Source organism: Lynx rufus, unplaced genomic scaffold, assembly GCF_022079265.1.
Source record: "Lynx rufus isolate CCGP_SWC_20201006 ecotype Redwood Valley unplaced genomic scaffold, mLynRuf1.p SCAF_11, whole genome shotgun sequence".
In the NCBI taxonomy this organism is placed as follows: domain Eukaryota; kingdom Metazoa; phylum Chordata; class Mammalia; order Carnivora; family Felidae; genus Lynx; species Lynx rufus.
This window is the reverse complement of record NW_025814825.1, coordinates 35794083-35813794: the sequence shown is the minus strand read 5'-3', so window position 1 is coordinate 35813794 and position 19712 is coordinate 35794083. Positions and strand designations below refer to the sequence as shown.

The 19712-nt window shown below is 38.0% G+C and overlaps 1 protein-coding gene across 1 annotated transcript in view; it reads right to left on the bottom strand.

Annotated features, from left to right (window-relative positions):
- The window catches only part of HELLS (helicase, lymphoid specific), a 38159-nt gene extending 22526 nt beyond the window's left edge, over nucleotides 1-15633 (bottom strand). Inside the window, exons 1-6 of the mRNA XM_047073196.1 lie at nucleotides 15480-15633; nucleotides 14931-15052; nucleotides 9196-9318; nucleotides 6102-6158; nucleotides 2714-2750; nucleotides 2564-2628 (exon numbers count right to left, since the gene is read on the bottom strand). Of these exons, the coding sequence (XP_046929152.1) occupies nucleotides 2564-2628; nucleotides 2714-2750; nucleotides 6102-6158; nucleotides 9196-9318; nucleotides 14931-15052; nucleotides 15480-15510 (435 nt within the window). The 5' untranslated portion in view covers nucleotides 15511-15633. The remainder of the gene's footprint in view (nucleotides 1-2563; nucleotides 2629-2713; nucleotides 2751-6101; nucleotides 6159-9195; nucleotides 9319-14930; nucleotides 15053-15479) is intronic.
- Between the last annotated feature and the right edge of the window lie 4079 nt (nucleotides 15634-19712).

The following is a 19712-nucleotide window of genomic DNA, read 5'->3' as shown; positions in this document are numbered from 1 at the left end:
AAACCTATAGTGTCTCATAAAACTCTTCGCCTTAGTTAGCAACTCTTAAAAATTGGGGTATTTCCTCTTAAATTTTCAAGGTTTTTTGGTTTGTGTTTTAAATACAAGTTTATCTGAAGAGACTTTGGTCCAAATGCATACATGTCAATAATTCTCTAGTACAGGGGTTGGCAAACTACAGCCTGTGGACAAACTCCAGCTGGCAACCTGATTTTGTAAATAAAGTTTAATTAGAACAAAGTCAAGCTCATTTGTTTAATTTGTGTAGGACTGCCCTCCAGGCTATAATGGCAAAGTTCGGCATTGAGTAGTTACCCACTAAATTATTCAAAGCCAAAAACATTATCTATACCCTTACAGAAAAGGTTTTCTAAACTCTGCTCTAGAGTCTGCGTTGAGGTATTCTTGGTATTTAAAGATCCTCTTCCAAATGTTTTATAGTTCCACCTCTTGCCCACTTTAGGCCTCTGTGGATAGACACCTGAGTCTGCAATCCTGAGCAAGAGGTAAGGCAAATAAGTTAAAATTACAGAATAGGGTCACCTGAATGGTTCTATTGGTCAAACATCTAACTCTTCATTTTGGCTGAGGTCACCATCTCATGGTTGTGGGATCAAGCCCTGAGTTGGGCTCTGTGCGGCATGGAGCCTGCTTGAGTTATTTTCACTCTTTTCCCTCTCCCTTTCCCCCTTGCTGCCCCTCCCCCACTCTCCTTTTAAAAAAATCTCTAAAATAAAATAAAATATAAAAAAACAGAATTAAAGTGTTCTGATTTTTAAGTATTTACTAGATGCTAAGGGTATGAAGACAAGCAATACCTGAGTGCCACTTGGTGACTTAGGTGAGTATTACATCAAATTATCTGAAAAAGTTGTCATCAGGGCATAATCACTTAAGATGAAAGTTAGGGTTTCATTTCAAGAAGAGAATACCATGTGCAGAGGACAAAGGGGATGAAATAGTAGATACATTCACGAAACTGTGAACATATCTTAAATTTAAGATGCATAGGAGAATGATAGGACATATCAGTAAGTGGCTGACACATACATACATATATACACGTCGATTTATGTGTGTCATGTGTGTATGTAAGGTATTATGCAAGTATAGGAATTCATACCCTAAGGCTGAAGGGATATAGTGAACAGGCAGGAGAGTGGTCTTTTAAAATGACTAGCTAAGCTGAATCTTTTTGAACAATCTGTGAATGAATCAAAACATAAACATAATACCAGCTATGAACTATTGTTAAAAACTAAACCCCATAACTAACCTCCTGACTCTGCTTACCTCTAGCTTCATCTTTTACCACCTTTTCCTTTACATACAAACTGGAAACAAATATGTATTTTCAAGTTCTTAAAATTTGCCAGGATCTCTCCTGCTTCTGGATGTTGGTCAAAGGTTATTCTCTCTTCCTAGAACACTTCTCTACTATCTTCCCTGTATCTTACTTTTCCCTATTAACTACCCTCAACCTCCGGATGATTTAACTTTTATCCTTCAAGTCTCAACTCAGATGTCACCTTCTAGAAGATTTTAAGAACCTAACGCCTGAGTTTAGAGAGTCCTTCTATAGGCTCAACAGCACTCAATTATAACTGATTACTTTCTATATATTTCTCACTGGACATAGGCTAAGGCAAAGACAGTCTACTTTCCTTTACTAATTGATCTTATCCATGTAGGACAACATCTGCCAACAGCCAATGTGCCACCAACATTTGCTACATTAAAGTAACAGTTGTGACTGGCTAAACTATGATACATCTAAAAAATGGTGTTTTTCAAACTGCAGGCCATGTTCCATAATCAATAAAATGGGTCCTGACCATTATTTTTAAATGAAAGGAAAAAAATAAAAGGAAAATACCAGAGTGCATCCCTAAAGTAAAGACAAATACTATGTGAAATTTTATATTTTAGGAAGATCCCAAGAGTTTGAATTTTAGGTTAAAGAAAAATGTAGTAGATAATACTGTTAGAATTTTTTTTAATGTTAAGAATGTAACACATTAAAATATGCCTAAGGAATATTAAGGTTTGTCATAAATGAACATGTTTTTTAATTCCTATTTTATGAGGTCACAAGTAGGAAGGTAAAAAAGGATCTAGTTTTAAAAATGAGTATATGATGGGGAAGCTGGCTGGCTCAGTCAATGGAACATGCGACTCTTGATTTCAGGGTTGTGAATTCAAGCCCTACACTGGGTGTAGAGATAATTTAAAAATAAAATCTTAAAAAAAAAAAAAAAAAAAGTCAGTATATTTTAGTTCCCCTAAATTCCTTAACAAGGAACAAGAACAGAGTTCTGAAGATAAGGTCTTGAAGTTATAAGAAATTATAACTTCTGATTAGGCCAAGCTCATGCTCCTTTAACAAACAGCAAGATGGTACCATCTTCTTGCCTGAAACAGTCCCTCAACAGTCTGAAAAACTTCCCATAAGAGTCTGAAAAGCCAAATAAGTAACAGCAATCCATATAGCTTTAATGTGGTTCAAAATCCACAATAGGTTTTACTGAACACTGAATCTTATGTGCCCTCCCCACTTTTTTACCTCTTTTGACATGACCTCTGAAATATTGTATGATTCATCTTCTCTTCCTCTCTTCTTTCTCATAACTATTAAAAAAAATCATTTTATTTTTGATAGCAATGAAAGCAAAAATAAAAACACATGCTTCAAAAGCAGAAAAAGGAAGTTCACCTGGATTCTCTTCACTTGCATCAGTGGAATTTTTACCCTATAAAACAAGAATTTAAAATATTATTTTTCTAGGGACTTCTATGGTATTAAATATTAAAAGGCACTGATTAAGTAAATGTTTCTTGCAGTTGAACCACATCCACAACTCTTTACTATTGTATTTACCAGCGTGTAACCTTTTTTCTACATTTCCCTATTAAAAGTTGTTTGTAACCATATTCTTTTTCCTGCCAACTCTACTTTCCTTAATTTTTTTTCCATTTGAGAAATTTCTAAATTAAACATAGAAGACATTTTTATTTTTATATTACTACACACATCTTCTGTAACTGTAGGTCTATGCTAAAGATATTCAGTAGGTATGGTATGGAAGAACTACTCATTTTCAGTAAGAATTTTAAGCTAAATACAACTGAAAGCAGAAATAGAAGAGAATACTAGTTGAAAAAATATTAATGAGGGGAAAACAGAGGAAAGGAAGAGATATTCAAAAATAAAGTTTCAAAATGAAAGCTGGAAAAGACAACCAAATGTAGGGAGAAAATATGTATAAGAAATCAAAATTAACAAGGTAAATTTTATTTATTTATTTAATGTTAACTCCACACCACACATGGGGCTCAAACTCACAGCCCAAGATCAAGCTCTATCAACTAAGCCAATCAGGCGCCTCAAGAAGGTAAATTTTATTTATTTATTTTTTAAATAAATGTTTTTTTTTATTTACTTTTGAGACAGAGAGAGACAGAGCATGAATGGGGGAGGGTCAGAGAGAGAGAGAGAGGGAGACACAGAATCTGAAATAGGCTCCAGGCTCCGAGCTGTCAGCACAGAGCCCGACGCAGGGCTTGAACTCACGAACCGCGAAATCATGACCTGAGCTGAAATCAGACGCTTAACCGACTGAGCCACCCTAGCGCCCCAAGAAGGTAAATTTTAAAATAAAGTAAAAAGAAGATTAAAACAAGAAAGTACCAAAAGGGATCTGTGAGATGGAAGAGGCAGAACTTAATGGTTGACACCTTTAGAAAACCCTGGCATAAAAAGTTAGCTAGGCAGAAGTGAACAATGGATTAAAACAACAAGTTGAAGAGTAGGGAGTAAATGATTAAGCAAATAAAATTATCTTAGGGGCGCCTGGGTGGCTCAACAGGTTAAGCATCTGACTCTTATCGGCTCAGGTCATGATCTCACAGTTTGGGGTTCAAACCCCACAATGGGCTCTGCGCTGACAGTCTGGAGCCTGCTTGGGATTCTGTCTCCCTCTCTCTCCGCCCTTCCGTGCTCACGATCTCTCTAAAAAAATAACAAAATTAAATAAATAAATAAATAAATATTAAAAATTATCTTGTATCAGTTTTCAAAAATTGCTTTTGTTGCAAAATTATCTATGATATACTTTAACATCACCAATAACCACACTAAGAATAAAGTGGACTTGAAGGTACCCTTATTGGCATTCTGATATTACCTGATCAAGCCAGATTAGTAAAGAAGTGTGGGGTATGAAACAAACTCCAACATTACTATTTATTGAATATGTAACTATCAGCAGGTTAGTGAATTCTCATTCTGTTCTATACAGTAACTACAAATACTAGATTAGTGAACAACGAATCACTACTTCTGGAAGAAATACAAGCTCAGGCTCCTGCAAGCCTCTGGTCACAATTTCATCAACTGATCAACACATAACCCTGTTTTATGTGTGTTGCTATTTAAGGACATCTTATTTAATATAGATGTTGATTAACAGCAAACTCAGAGCCAACAGCACTATAATTCATGCCTGAAGGAAGTTTGTCGAATACATTTATTTTCTCCATAAGGCACATCATAGTCTTCTTGCATTAGAAACACTAGATAGCACTTCAGCACAATATGGCTGAGGGCCATTTTAACAGCAAAATCAACAAAACCCATCAAAATGAAAAAATCATGACATTAAATAAACCATGAAAAGGGCATTTGTTTATAGTAAGCTTAAGTAAGGCAGAGCACCACTGTGTTTAACTTCAGTTAGAAATTTGCGTGTTGGAAGACAAATTTTTTGCTATTCACAGGAACAGGTCTACAAATGACCATGACCATGAAATCCCAAGTACTGATTTTGGAGTTAACAAATTTTAGCAAGTAGGCTAACTGGCAAATATGGAATCTGTGCATAATGAGGATGGACTGTACTTTATGCATTCAGCTTCTTTATATGGAAAATGGGGAGAAGTACAGTACCTCTATCTAACAGAGCCTTTTGAGAATTAAAACAAACGTAGGGGCACCTGGATGGCTCAGTCGACGGAGCATGCAACTCCACAATGAGCATAGAGCTTACTTAAAAAAATAAATGCAAAGTTTAGAAATACATGACACATAGTAAGAACTCAATAAATGTTGCCTTCATTATTTCTCTTTCACGACTACAGCTGTTCTTCATACAATTCCCATCAGGACAGCATTAAACAGCCTCATATTAAAACATATTCCCCTCAAAAGACCACATCTAAAATTCAGGCCATCCCTGGGCCACCTGGGTGGCTCTGTCGGTTAGCATCTGACTTTGGCTCAGATCAAGATCTCGCGGTTTGTGAGTTCAGGCCCCACGTTGGGTTCTGTGCTGACAGCGTGGAGCCTGGAGCCTGCTTCACATTCTGGGTCTCCTTCTCTCTCTGCCCCTCTCCCACTCACGCTCTGTCTCTCCCTCTCTTTCAAAAATAAACAAACATTAAAAAAATAATTAAAAAAACAAGATAAAATAAAATTCAGGCTATCCTGAAACAAATGCTCTCTTATCTGAAATGTTTCTCTCTCCAATTTTGGCTCCACTGCTGTAGTCATGCATAAGATACAAATTTAGATTATCATTATGGATGCAAGTTGACATGAGGAGGCTGGAGACATTAAGGAGAAAAGATTAGTAATCATTATGAGCACCAAAAGAGCTGGCCACTTATAAAAGTGAAATTTTGCCGTTATGAAAAACAGAATGAGAAACAAAAGGGTTATATTTAGCTGTCTTTCCATATCTAAATATACTGAGAAACATATTTACATGTTTCTATGCAGCTCGTAACAAAGATAGGTTTTCAGAAGGTTAAAATAAAGTAGATGATCAATAAAGTCAGACTATAAAAGAGGGGTGCCTGGGTGGTTCAGAAGGTTGAGCGTCTGACTCTTGATTTTGGCTCAGGTCATGATCTCATGGTTCATAGGTTCGAGTCCCCATGCTTCGGATTCTCTCTCTCCCCTCTCTCTCTGCCCCTACCTGACTTGTGTGCTCTCCCTTACTCAAAATAAATAAGTAAACTGAAAAGAAAAAAAAAAGAATTACAAAAGTATTTCTTCAATATTTAAGAATGCATACAGGATTTTCCATCTTACTATATATTACCTTAGTAACTTTTAAAGATTCCTTTTTTCTTTCCAATTTCTCTTTCTTCTTCTGTTCCTGCAAGATAATGTTTTTAGTGTCACAAGCAGAAAGTGCAGAATCTAGAACACACACCTCAAAAAACATGTTCACAATGAAGAAACTATATAAAGATTTAAAAACAAGGGAGAATTTGCACTTCAAGCCTTTACAGAGGAATAGGGAACAGATTTCCTCTCCTGCCTGAAGGAACACAAAGGCCAGGAAAGAGCCACCAGAAAGAAGCTGGTAGAACAATCTTTGTGCTCACAAGGAAACAGGAACAGTTCACACCCCTGTCAGGCAAAGTAAAAGGGCCTGCCAACATAGAAGGCATCAAGCAGAGTGCTCAGAAGAGGGGCCAAGTTATTTCTAGACTAAAAGCTATTCCATATACACCCTAACAAAGCTTTAAAACACAGACAAAAAAGGATTCAAAGCATTCCCAAGAAGTGGTTACAAGATATTTTTCTGATAACTCATTAAGCATGAAACAACTCATTAAGCATGATTGTTTTATTCTCCTATACCTGTGTTTCATTTTACCATACAAAGGTTTAAAAAGGAATTCAAAAAAGGAAAAAGAAGATTTAGCAAATACAGCAAAATCTTGACTGATAATTATGAGATGGGAATGATGGGAACAGGAAATTACTGTAGTCTTGATATTTGCAAATTTATAAATCTTCATACATTCTAGTGGGCAAAAATAATATATCTTACTAAGTGCAATGGGAAGACAAGAACAAGGTCAAGGGTACTAGGAGTGTGCTGATGGAAAAGGTGTCAGATAGCAATTTCATTTAAGGTTGTTAGGGTAGGCTTCATTGGGAAAACATTTAAGCCAAGGCTTGAAGGTGATGATGAACTTAGCTATGCAGGTATCTATGAGAAGATGGTTCCAAGCACAAAACAGCCAGTGCAAGGCCCCCAAGGCAGGAAACACACCTGAAATGAGGTCTGAAAGGTAATGGGGTTGAGTGAGGCAACCAGACTTATGGTCTTGTGGGCCATTATTAAAACTTTGGTTTAAAGAAAAAAATTTTTTGGTTTTGTCATGATCAATGTAAACTAGAAAGCAGTGAAACATCATCAGGGTAGGGACACCAGGACAGGAGTAAGAAAGCACTAAACAAAAATAAATTCTTTGCTCAATAAAATATCTTCAGGCGCAGGGTGGCTCAGTCGATTAAGCATCCGACTTCTGCTCAGGTCATGATCTCACAGTTTGTGGGTTTGAGCCCTACACTGGGCCCTGTGCTGATAATTCAGACCTTGAAACCTGCTTCAGATTCTGTGTCTCCCTCTCTCTGCCCCTCCCCTGCTCACACTCTGTCTCTCTCAAAAATAAAGATTACAAAAAAAAAATAATCTTTCAAAAACAAAGACAAATGAAGAAATTTTCAGAAACATAAAAGCTAAAATAATAAATTCCCAACAGAAAGTGCAAATGAATTTATAATGATGGGAAGTGGATCAGTGGCTATTTGGTGATGAAGACAGAAAGTGAAGGATGGGAAAAAATTCTAAAAGGGGCAGGAATTCAGCCATAAAAAAAAAGAATTTTGCTATTTACAACAACATGGATGAACCTTGTGGGCACTATGCTAAGTGAAAGGATTCAGAGAACGACTAATACCACATAATCTAACGTGTGGAATCTTAAAAACAAAAACAAAAACCCTCCAAACTCATAAATACAAAGAACAGACTGATAGGTGGTGGTGGGAGGACCTGACAGGTCAAAAGGTACAAGCATCCAGTTATAAAATAAGTCAGCGGTATGTACTATACAGCATGGTGACTATAGTTAGTAATATTCTACTGCATATTTAAAAATTGCTAAGAGGGGCACTTGGGTGGCTCAGTTGGTTAAGCGTCCAACTTCGGCTCAGGTCATGATCTCATGGTTCAAGAGTTCAAGCCCTGTGTCAGTCTCTGTGCTGACAGCTCAGAGCCTGAAACCTGCTTCAGATTCTGTGTCTCCCTCTCTCTCAAAAATGACCAAACACTAGGGGCGCCTGGGTGGCTTGTCGGTTGGGCGTCTGACTTCGGCTCAGGTCATGATCTCACGGTCTGTGGGTTCGAGCCCCGTATCGGGCTCTGTGCTGACAGCTCAGAGCCTGGAGCCTGCTTCCGATTCTGTGTCTCCCTCTCTCTCTGGCCCTCCCCTGCTCATTTTCTGTCTCTCTCTGTCACAGAAATAAATAAAAACATTAAAAAAAAAAAAAAAAAAAGAACACTAAATATATATATATATATATATATGTATATATTTATTTATTTCTCATAAGAAAAAAACTTTTTTAACTATGTATGGTGACAGATGTTAACTAGATGTACTGTGGTGATCGTTTCACAACATATACAAATATTGAATCATAACCTGAAACTAATGTTATATGTCAATTATACCTCAATAGAAAAAGGGGAGGAGTTTCTGAGTTGATGGTTATGTCATCACCTTATGGTCACTTTATGGGTGTATTCATGTTAAAACTTATAAAATTATACACTATAAAGGTGCAGTTTTGTGCATATCAGTTATATCTCAATAAAGCAATTTTCAAAAAAAATGGACTGGGAAACAGAGTTCACAATTTCCATCATCCAAAAAATATGACTAGACAAGATAAAAATCAGTCAATAGGTAACAGAAAAATAAATGGTGGTATATTCATATAATGGAATGCTCAGGAATAAAGAAACGGCCTGTATGAATAAACAAAATCTCAATATGCTGAGCTAAAGAAGACACAAAAAAAGTGCTTACCACATGGTTCTATTTATATAATATTCTAGAAAAAGCAATACTAACCTATAGTGACAGAAAACAGAAATCACTGGTCTGGGGGCCAGGCATGGGGATCGCTGAGACAAGAGAACTTCTTGGGGTGATGGAAATGTTCTTTATCTTGACTGTATTGGTGGTTACACAGGTGTATACAGTGGTCAAAACTCATCAAACAGTAAACTTAAAATGTGTGCAGTTTACTGTACGTAATTTCTTTCTCAATAAAGCAGTTGTTTTTTTTTTAATTTAAGGTACCAGTTATAATCAATCACGTACACATACCTCTAGTTGTTGCTGTTCCATTTTAGTTAATAAAAATTTGGAGTAGATATTGCTTTTTTCAAGCAAATGTTGAAGTCTACGGTACCGAATGTCCACGGACTCTCTATCCCAAGACATGCGAGCCTATCCAAAAAGAAAATTTCCATAATTATTAAGTTTTCTGACATATGTGATGTTTTTCATAAGACGTAAAAAAAAAAAAGTATAAATAAATGCTCTTCGGGTTTAATAGTTTTTCTGTTATTAATGGGGGGAAAAGATTTTTATAATTTTTACTTTAGTAAAAATGGTTTATTTTCCAAACCAAAAACTAGAACAAAGCTGAAAAAATTTGATTCCTGGGTTCAACATGCCATTTGGTATGATGCAGCTTGGATACCAAAATATTGAAATTTTAGACACTGGACATGTTTACTGGCATCCACTGAATTGAGGGTCCATTTTTTAAATATATAAAATTAACACTAGAAAGTAAATATTTAATTCCTAACACTAGAAAGTAAATATTTAATTCAAGTAGATTTAAGTTTTTAAACAATCAAATGACTTCAGGAAAGAACATTTTTAGATACCAGGTTTATTTGAAAGAGCATTTGAATTAAAAACTCATTTCATTGGCTAGGAACTACAACATCTATTCTTAGAATTTTAAAATTGTATGGCCGGGGTGGCTCAGTCAGTTAAGCACTGGACTCTTGATTTCAGCTCAGGTCATGATCTCATAGTTGGTGAGCTGAGCCCTGCACTTGCAGAACATGCTAAGGATATTCTCTCTCTCTCTCTCTCTCTCTCAAAACAAATAAATAAACTTTATATTTAAATAAACTTTAAAAACAAAAAAACAAACAAAAAAATATATTACTGGGGTGGGTGGGTGTCTGACTGGCTCAGTCAGTATATAGCATGTGACTCCTGATCTCAGGGTTGTGAGTTTGAGCCGCACACTGGGCCTAGAGATTACCTTAAAAAAAAAAGAACAACAACAACAAAAAGAAAAGAAAATCCTAAAATAAAAATTTTTTAAAAATTGCATCATTAAAATATTTCAACATGCTAAATCTACTTATGATTTATCACAAGTTTCTCCTGCTTCCTCTTCAGCGTTGTGTTCCCCAGAGCTTTGCCATTCTTTTAGACTTTACTCTCCCCTATGGTTAGCTTTATCTTTTACTTCTGTATATCTTCAACTCACAAACCTGCTTTTCATACTACTTTTACACACCGTTTATTTATTAAGTGATTTCTAAGTCTACAATAGTCTAGTGGCTGAGAAGGAATCCTCTCACATTAATCACTGATCATCCTTTATCACACTGATAAAACATAAAAGCAACAAATAAATACTATAGTTCGGTGGTCCACAAATTTTTTTCTGTAAACAGCCAAAGGGTAAATATTTAAATATTTAAGCATATGGCTTATAAATACTCAATTCTGCCTTTTGCACAAGAACAGACAATATGTAAACAAATGGGAAGGGTGATGTTCCAATAAAACTTTATTTACCTAAACAGGCACAATCCAGTTCATAATTTGTCAACCCAGTATGATCTCAATTAAAAAAAAAAAAAAGCACTAAGTGGGCTGAAGTGAGCCAAGAGTTGAATTCATCTACCAAAGCCAAATACATGCAAACCTTACAAACCAGCAGTTCTACTCCTGGGACAAAATGTGTGAGTAGAGTGAGTGAGTGAGAGAGAGCAGATGCAGAAGCTGAGTTAGCATAACCTAACTAACTTTAATTTAATGGTTAAGGCCTGACCTTGTAATTCAGACATCATTGTGTATCGGCTTGTTTTTCCTAAATGTTCTGTTATCTCTCTAGCTTTTCTTTCAAAATACATTTTTCTATTACAAAAGCAATGACAATAAGATACCTAAAAAGAAATCCAATGAAAATAATAAATACACATTATAGAAAAATATTAAAAACAGACCCATAAAACAAACACCCGTTATTCTATCCATGAAGATAATCTGTTGACATCTTACAAAACTCTATTTTCAGTTCTTTCAGGACAGCCTTTCTTTTACTATTACCAATATATTACTGTGATTACAACAGGAAGTCAATGAATGAAACAGATATAAATTGGGAGATGAAATTACTTAGATTTTGAAAAAAAATCTTAATTTTTAAAATTTGTTTTAAATTTTAATTAAATATTCTGGACTTAATTTAGATATATCTGCTACCTCAATCCTGTCCAGAATAAATTAGCACACATTTTTTTTTAAGTAATTAAAGATTTAAGATAATATCATGTTATACTAATTTGTATATAATTAAGGAAACGAAATCAATGACTAACCTTTAAAATAACTCCATATTTCAAAATAATTTTGTAGTAAACCTTACCTACCATTACTGTTCTTTAGTAATTTTATTTGTTATATTAAAGTAAATTGTAGTTCCAGCTGTGGAAAGCAATGAGTGCCTGGCACGGAGAATCTCTCGATGACTAGAGTGAAAGAGTATGCCAATGGACACCAAGGGCATAAATTCCCCAGGGCCTATACTTCATTATCTCTCCCAACACCAACACCAGATTTGGGGGCATGGGGGTTGAGTTATATTTCATTCTCACCATACGAACTGTTTTCCTTTTGCCTAAGACTTACCCCAACTCTTACCTTTCCCCTCCCCCTCTACATATACTTTAAGGCTACTCTTAAGTCTTAGACTAACAATGACTTCTTTCAAAAGGAAATGAAGGTGAAAAACCAACGAAAATAACTGCAGCAAATCAATGTCAGAGCCATTCTCCACTCTTCACAAATCTTAAAATCTCCTAAAGCAAGGTAAATGCTTCTCATTAAGGAATTTAAGCAAGCTCTTCCTCTCTTAGGTACTTCTAAATATATGCCCATAAATATTGTGGGCATATATTCTTCTAAAAGAAAAAGAATCTTTATTTTTGTATAGTGAATTTTTTGTCCTCCAAAGACATGTAGAGAGAAACTATTTCTTAGAATTTTCCCCATGGTCAAGTAGGGAATAACTTAGAAATGAAAACTATAAAAATTAATCAAATTCTTTCAATATTTATACACAAAAAGAAAATATAATAATAATAACAATAGACCATAATACTGCTAGCTTTTTGGCTATAAAAAACTGAAAAGAGCTATATACTTTATTCATGGAAGGACTAAAAGTGGATTAAAAACTGCTGTTTTAAGTTCTATGATGAAATACTGAAGAAATGCTACATTTACTGTACCTATCCCTCAACAATAACTCCAAAAATTTTGATTATAAAATGCTTGCTCAGAAACTTAAAAATTTTACTGAAAGTATATGTCATTTGATTCTAATCAGCAAATACTTATGGTACTATAAATTTTGAGAGATCTTTCTATAAAATGTGAAAATGGGGTACCTGCCTGGCTCAGTAGGTGGAGCAGGGGACTCTTGATCTTGGGTTTTAAGTTCAAGTCCCAAGTGCAGAGATACTTAAATAAAAATCTTTCAAAAGAAAAATGTGAGTTTTCATCTCCTGAATTAATGCATGCTAGAAATGTATTCATTCTTACTGCACCTCATGATCTTTCTTCAAATAGTACTTCTTTACCCAAAAACCTTCATGAGTCACAAAACTGAAGATATACTACTCAAAATGAAGGCTTCATCGGGTGCCTGGGTGGCTCAGTCAGTTAGGCATCTGCCTCTTGGTTTCAGCTCAGGTCATGATCTCAGGGTTCATGGATTCAAGCCCTGTGTAGGGCTCTGCACTGGCAGTGCGGAGCCTGCTTGGGGTTCGTTCTCGTTCTCTCTCTCTCTCTCTCTCTCTCTCTCTATCTCTCTGCCCATCCGCCCCTCATGCTCTATTTGAAAAAAAGAATGAAGGCTTTATCATTCTCATAATCTCTGAAGTTGATTCAATTCTGGACACTTGCCCCAGGATTCACCCTTTATAATTATCATCCTATTACATGGCTAGTAAGTACGTATATTTTATTTTATTTATATAATCTTATATATGCTGTGTAATATAAAATATTCTTTTTTTTTTTTTTTTTTTTAATTTTTTTTTTTTTTCAACATTTTTATTTATTTTTGGGACACAGAGAGACAAAGCATGAACGGGGGAGGGGCAGAGAGAGAGGGAGACACAGAATTGGAAACAGGCTCCAGGCTCTGAGCCATCAGCCCAGAGCCCGACGCGGGGCTCGAACTCACGGACCGCGAGATCGTGACCTGGCTGAAGTCGGAAGCTTAACCGACTGCGCCACCCAGGCGCCCCTAAAATATTCTTTACCACAGTTTGAAATTCAAGAACATTCACTGATTGCCTATTTGCTAGGTGCACAGCCTATGAAAACAAAACAGTAAGTGACATGCTTTCAATAAACAAAATGAGAATCAAGTGAGTAATGATAATACTGTGAAACAAAGTACTATGGAAATTCATACCATGAGGAAAGGTGGCTCACAGTCAACTTCCCAATTCTATTAAAATTTCTTGACATTACCGTAACTGATTATGGTCAACTATGGGTGAGTAATAACAAAACTAGTATTACTGGAGTGAAAGTATAGCATGGTGGTTAAAAAGTGTGAATTCTGGAATCACATGGCCTACAAACAATCTTGGCTCTACCACTTACAAACTGTGGGACTTCCCCCTTTCCCTACCTCCTCCACGCCTCAGTTTTCTCATCTGTAAAATGAGGTGAAAACAGATCTACTTCATAGAATGCTTTAATAAAAATAGTTTATACTAGTAATTAAGCCATTAGGTTTAATAATATAATAATGTATTTAATAACCGTATCTACTTTATAGTCTAGTTGAAGATTCAATGGGGAAATACGTGTACAACATTCACAAGTGTTCACAGTGCCAGCAAAAGAAATCATTACTGTTGATATAAAATGGCAGAGAACCAACTGATTCATTAGTTGTCTTTGGGGTGCATTTCCCAATTTAAGTAATTTTGCAATTACATAGAGTTAATTAAACATTAACGTACATTTCTTTAGGTATAGGGTCAAAAACAACAACTCTGAAGACAGCCAGAGTTCAAATTTGAGTTCACTGTTGTGTGACCCCAGCTGCCCCAGTTTCCTCATATGTAAATGGAGAGATACCAAAAGTACCTGCAGCATCACAATATTTGGAGTGCGAAATAAATTATTACAAGAAAATCACTTCACTTGGTAGGCAGTACCTACCAGCTAGTGGCTATCATTCCTTTTCTTGCACAGGCAAGAATTAATAAGCAAGATGGCACTTTCTTACTGAGTGAAATATACTCGAGGATTGAATTTTCAGGAGGTTGAAAGCTGCTTTCAGTAATCTACAAAACACACACCCCGTACAAGGAAACCACTGGCATAATAACTTAATCACTGAAAAAGTACACCCCCATTTTTACCTAAAGAATCTTCCTTCGCATAGGTCCAAGAAAGCAAAAGGAAAACGGAAAGCAAGTTTATCCCTCGCGTGGAAAACGGCACTGAAATACCTCACTCAAAAACTCACTACCGGTTTTGGAAGAACGGCTACGGCTAAAGGAGCACCTTGAAACGCTCCACGGCCAAGACTACGTCTCACAGAAGCATCTTTCAGAGCGCGAGCAAAGGTGTCTCACAGATAGCGTGCGTAAACATAGAGATAACCAACAAAGCCCGTTTGAAAGGGTCTGGAAGAAGCCGACCGAAGAACCAGACAAACCTCCGAGGAAGCGGACTACCGGCTTTAACGACGATGAACTTGAGTCCTAAAGTACCTTTTCTATCATCTTCCGCTCCCTCTCGAGTCCAGCAGCCTCGAGCTGCTCTTCCTCCTCCAGCATGGCTTGGGTAATCACGGCGGTCTCGGGCTCTTCAACCGGATCTGGAGCCAGGGACTCTATGAGGGGAGAAAGCTTTTCAACTGCAGTCTTTAAACACTGCCAGTTCACTGGGTCATTACCAGTTCACTCCCACGTTGAACAACCTTCCTGGATGCATTCGAGGCAAAAGCTGAAGACCCACGGGGACGCCAGCATCAGCTCTCTCAAGACATCCCAGGGTCTCCACAATGTCAACAAGTGGCCAGGACCCAGTTTACCAATCGGGATGCTCGGGGAAATGCAGCTCCCCTGTGTAAAATCTCCTATATCGTGCACATATGTGCAATTCCGGGCGCCCTCCACAGCCTCTGCACCTCCTTTCCTTTCCAGTCTCTGCCCGGAGTCCGCTCTACTCCCCAATCTCGGCTGCCGCCTCCATGCTGTCTCCCTCCCCGCGACCCGGACGCCGCCGCCCGCGCCGGGAGAAAGGGTCTGCTTACTCACCATCGCTGCTCGCGGGCCGCTGCGCCGGCATGGCTGACACACACTCCAAAACTGGGTCCTCTCCTCAGCGTCCGCAACGGAGCGCGCTAAACTCTCTCGGCTGCCGCCTGCCCAGCCTCCTCGCCAAATCCCCGGCCAGGGAAAAACGCGCGCTTCTCCTTCGCGGGAAAACGCCATCATCTCGCGATACCTCGTGCTCCCCGCCCCGCCCCGCCCCCGAACCGCGGCGGCACGAGATTTGGCGCAATTTAGTTTTCACCAGAACCCACCTGGGCGACGGTGGGTGTTTACGTAGAAGTCTTATCTCGGGAAAATCAGTTAGCTTTCTTTGTGACACTGGATGCGTCTGCCCACAGCGGAGGGCCCAGTTTCCTCACGTATTGGATGATGGCTTTGAATTACACAATACTTTAGTAGCGCTCTTATTTGCAAGGCACCTTCACATACTGGCTGATGTGATTAAATCGCGCCAACTCATGATCCTTTAGGTAGGAAATCTGTATGAGTATTCAGGTAAGGATGTCAGAAGCAAATATTGCCAATCTCGCCCTCCATCCTTCGTGCACAATGTACATTGTGGGTGAAAACTGCCCAGAGTGACCCAGAAGAGAGCTCCTTTGTGGGTGAGATGGGAGAGACAGATAGGAAAGACAGATTATGGCAGAGTTCAAGAAGGGTGTTTCTGGATAAGGAAGAACTGAATGTAGTGATAAGGTGAGAGGAGTGGCCAGTAGAAAAGACAGAAGATTCAAGAATTCAATAAGCCAATCATTAGAATGAGTGCTTGAAAGAAGATACTGGACTTTTGTTGCTGGTTTTTTCTTCAGCCTATAATTCCACTTTGTCTGCAGTTCCTTTCAATAAATTACTTGGCTCCCCTTCCCTTCTGGGAATTTGTGGTATACCTGCGTTACCACCTGTTTCCTTCATTTCTTACTCCAGACAACTTTAATGATTGTATTACTACAAAATTAAGGGCTTGCAACACACGTCCATCAAACCATCTTCAGCAACCTTCGTAACACTCTGAGATGAGATTTTTATTCCTACATTGTAGGTGAGAAATCTGATGCTCAGAAAAGACTGACTTGCCCAGAGGCCTATGGATACTTTGTGATAAAACGGGCCAAACCCAGGCCTTTTGACTCCTACTTCAGTATTAATATAGTTTTATCTTGATTAATCTCTTAATCTCTCGATTAATACTTCTTCTTAAATCCTACCTCTAACCTAAGACAATGGCTATCAGTCTCACTTAAGATTTTTGACTTCCCCAACCTATCTCCTAAAATTTCTTTCTCCCTTACTATTGAAACCCAGCTTTGCACGGGGTTTTCCTCTAATGTATTAAAAATCTCTTCTTGTTCCTTCTTTTGAATTCAATTGTGGCCCAGCTCCCAAAATCTTTCCTCCATCTGTTGCTTTTCTGTATATATTCTGTACGGGTAGCATCTGCTGTTCAGGCTTCAATGATCAGCTCAAGGCTGACGACTTCCCTTCTGATTCCTAAGAGAGTAGGGAAGGTTTGTCCAAATGCACATGAGATGCAGTTCAAGGCAATTTCATCTGATTCTCAAAGTAGACATCTCTTCTAACATCTGGCCCCACACTTGTTAATACAAGTGCACGGGTACATTTCCTGACACGTTTGCCATCGTGCAGACCTTCCCTTAGAGTGGCTGTTCAAAGTCTGTTCATTCACTTGTATTTAAGGGCCTACATTTAAATGTCTCCTGGGTACCAGAAACATTTCTAGGAGCTGTACAGCAATGAACAAGACAGACAAGATCCCTGTTGATACGGATCTTACATTTCAGGAGTTAAAGCAGGTAAGCATGTGTAGGGGGTGGGCGTGTGAGAAGTACTCTGCAAAATGTTAGCATAGGGTGGTATAAGAGTGACTGGGTACTTTAGAGTAGGTAGTCAGGTATCCGAGGAAGTAACAAACATTTAGACTGAGAATTGAATGTCAAGCAGCCAGCTAGCCCAGGGGAAGATAGTTGTATGGGAGGAAAATTTTTCCTCTACCCCACTAGGTTCTTTTGTCTGGTCTATTAATTAAATTGCCATGTTACAGATTAACAGGAGAAACACAAATTACTTAGTGCATATAGGAGTCCCACAAAGTTAATGAGAGGCTCCCTAATGGTGAGGTAATTGAGGCTTATATGCCATTCTACACTAAGAAGGGAAGGAAAACAATTCACAGGAAGATGGGAAGAGCAAATGTTTTGTAAACAAATGTTTACAGTGTAGTGCAGACACAAAGGGAGACAGGGAGAACTTTTAACAAACAGGCCCTGCCAAGCTCCCCCCAGTTTACTACACCTAGTCCTTACTCTATTTCTGGTGATAGCTTTCTTCCTGGACTAGGCCCTCTATGTATATTCTTTTAAGCAGTTGGGGGAGGAAGTTAAAAACTCTTGTTGAGTCTTTTGGGCCTTAATTGTCTTTAGCTCAAAATAATCAGCAGGCCAAAGTGGTGCCTTCTGGGGAGACTTGTTCTGAACCACTTCCCTGAAAGTTGCACACATTAAAAGCTGAGCTGATGGCTATGGAGAGAAGAATCAGGCTAGTGGCTGGGTGCTAAGATATCTGCAAAGGGAGAAAAAAAACATAGATTATAATGAGGATGAACAAACAGAAAAGAACAAATTGAAGCACATTACCCCACAACCCATTAAACCAGTCTCTCAATCCTAGAGGCAAATTTATAAAATCGATTTGGAGTGTCACAAAGGACAGTGTGGGCCTAGGAGAACTTCCTGAGGTATACAGGCATACCTCAGACACTCTGTGGTTTCAATTCCAGACCACCATAATAAAGCCAATATCGTAATAAAGCAAGTCAAATTAATTTTTTTGGTTTTCCAGTACATATAAAAGTTATATTTACACTATACTGTAGTTCTATTAAGTATGCAATAGCATTATGTCTAAAAAAGCAATGTACAGTGCGCCTTGCTGGCTCAGTTGATGGAGGGTGTGACCCTTGATCTCAGAGTTCTGAGTTCAAGCCCTGCATCAGGTGTAGAGATTACTTAAAAATAAAAATCTCTGGGGCGCCTGGGTGGCTCAGTCGGTTAAGCATCCGACTTCGGCTCAGGTCGTGATCTCACCGTCCATGAGTTCAAGCCCTGCGTCGGGCTCTGTGCTGACAGCTCAGAGTCTGGAGCCTGCTTCAGATTCTGTGTCTCCCTCTCTCTCGGACCCTCCCCCGTTCATGCTCTGTCTCTCTCTGTCTCAAAAATAAATAAACATTAAAAAAAATTTTTTTTTAAATCTCTAAAAATAAGTGAATAAAATAAAAAAGCAATGTACATACCTTAACTAAAAAATACTTTGTTGCTGGGGCATCTGGGTGGCTTAGTCAGTTAAGCATCTGACTCTTGATTTTGGTTCAGGTCATGATCTCAGAGTTCGTGGGATTGAGCCCTGCATTTGGCTCTGTGCTGAAAGCATGGAGCCTGCTTGGGATTCTCTCTACCTCTCTCTCTCTCTGCCCCTCCCCTGCTTGCTCTTGCTTGCTCTGAAAATAAATTTAAAAAAAAACTTAGAAAAATTAAAAAAAAATACTTTGTTGTTAAAAGATGCTAACCATCATCTGAGCTTTCAGCAAGTTGTAATCACTGATTACAGATCACCACAACAAATAATGAAAAAGTTTGAAACACTGTGAGAACTACCAGAATATGACACAGAGACATGAAGTGAGTAAATACCTTTGGAAATATGGCACCCATATACTTGTTCAACAAAGGGTTGCCAGATAAAGATCTTTTAATTTGTAAAAATAATGCAATATATACAAAGTGCAATAAAGCAAAGTACAATAAAACAAGGTATGGTTGTACTGATTTATTCCAGAAATTTGGTGAGATTTACAAGTGGTACACTGGGAAATACTTTCCTCAGAAGGTTTGTGGAAGCCAAGACAAAACCAATTGTTTTTAGTTCCTTAACTATCTCCCATCTGCATGTGTGTCTCATTTGGTGGGAGATAAGTACAAGCCAAAAGGTCATGTGTGTCCCAATGTATAACCTCTCTGATAACAGGCACGCTTTTGTATCTATTTGTCTTTTTCAGATTGTGGGGCATTTGCCTTAGCGTTAATCATGTCAGCCAAGAAAAAGCAGGGTTAAAAATTAGGTGGAAAAAGGATAGGGGGTTCATTTGCAGTGGGATATTTAACAGCCCTATCAGTTCCTAATGATACGGTATCAGCCTGCTTG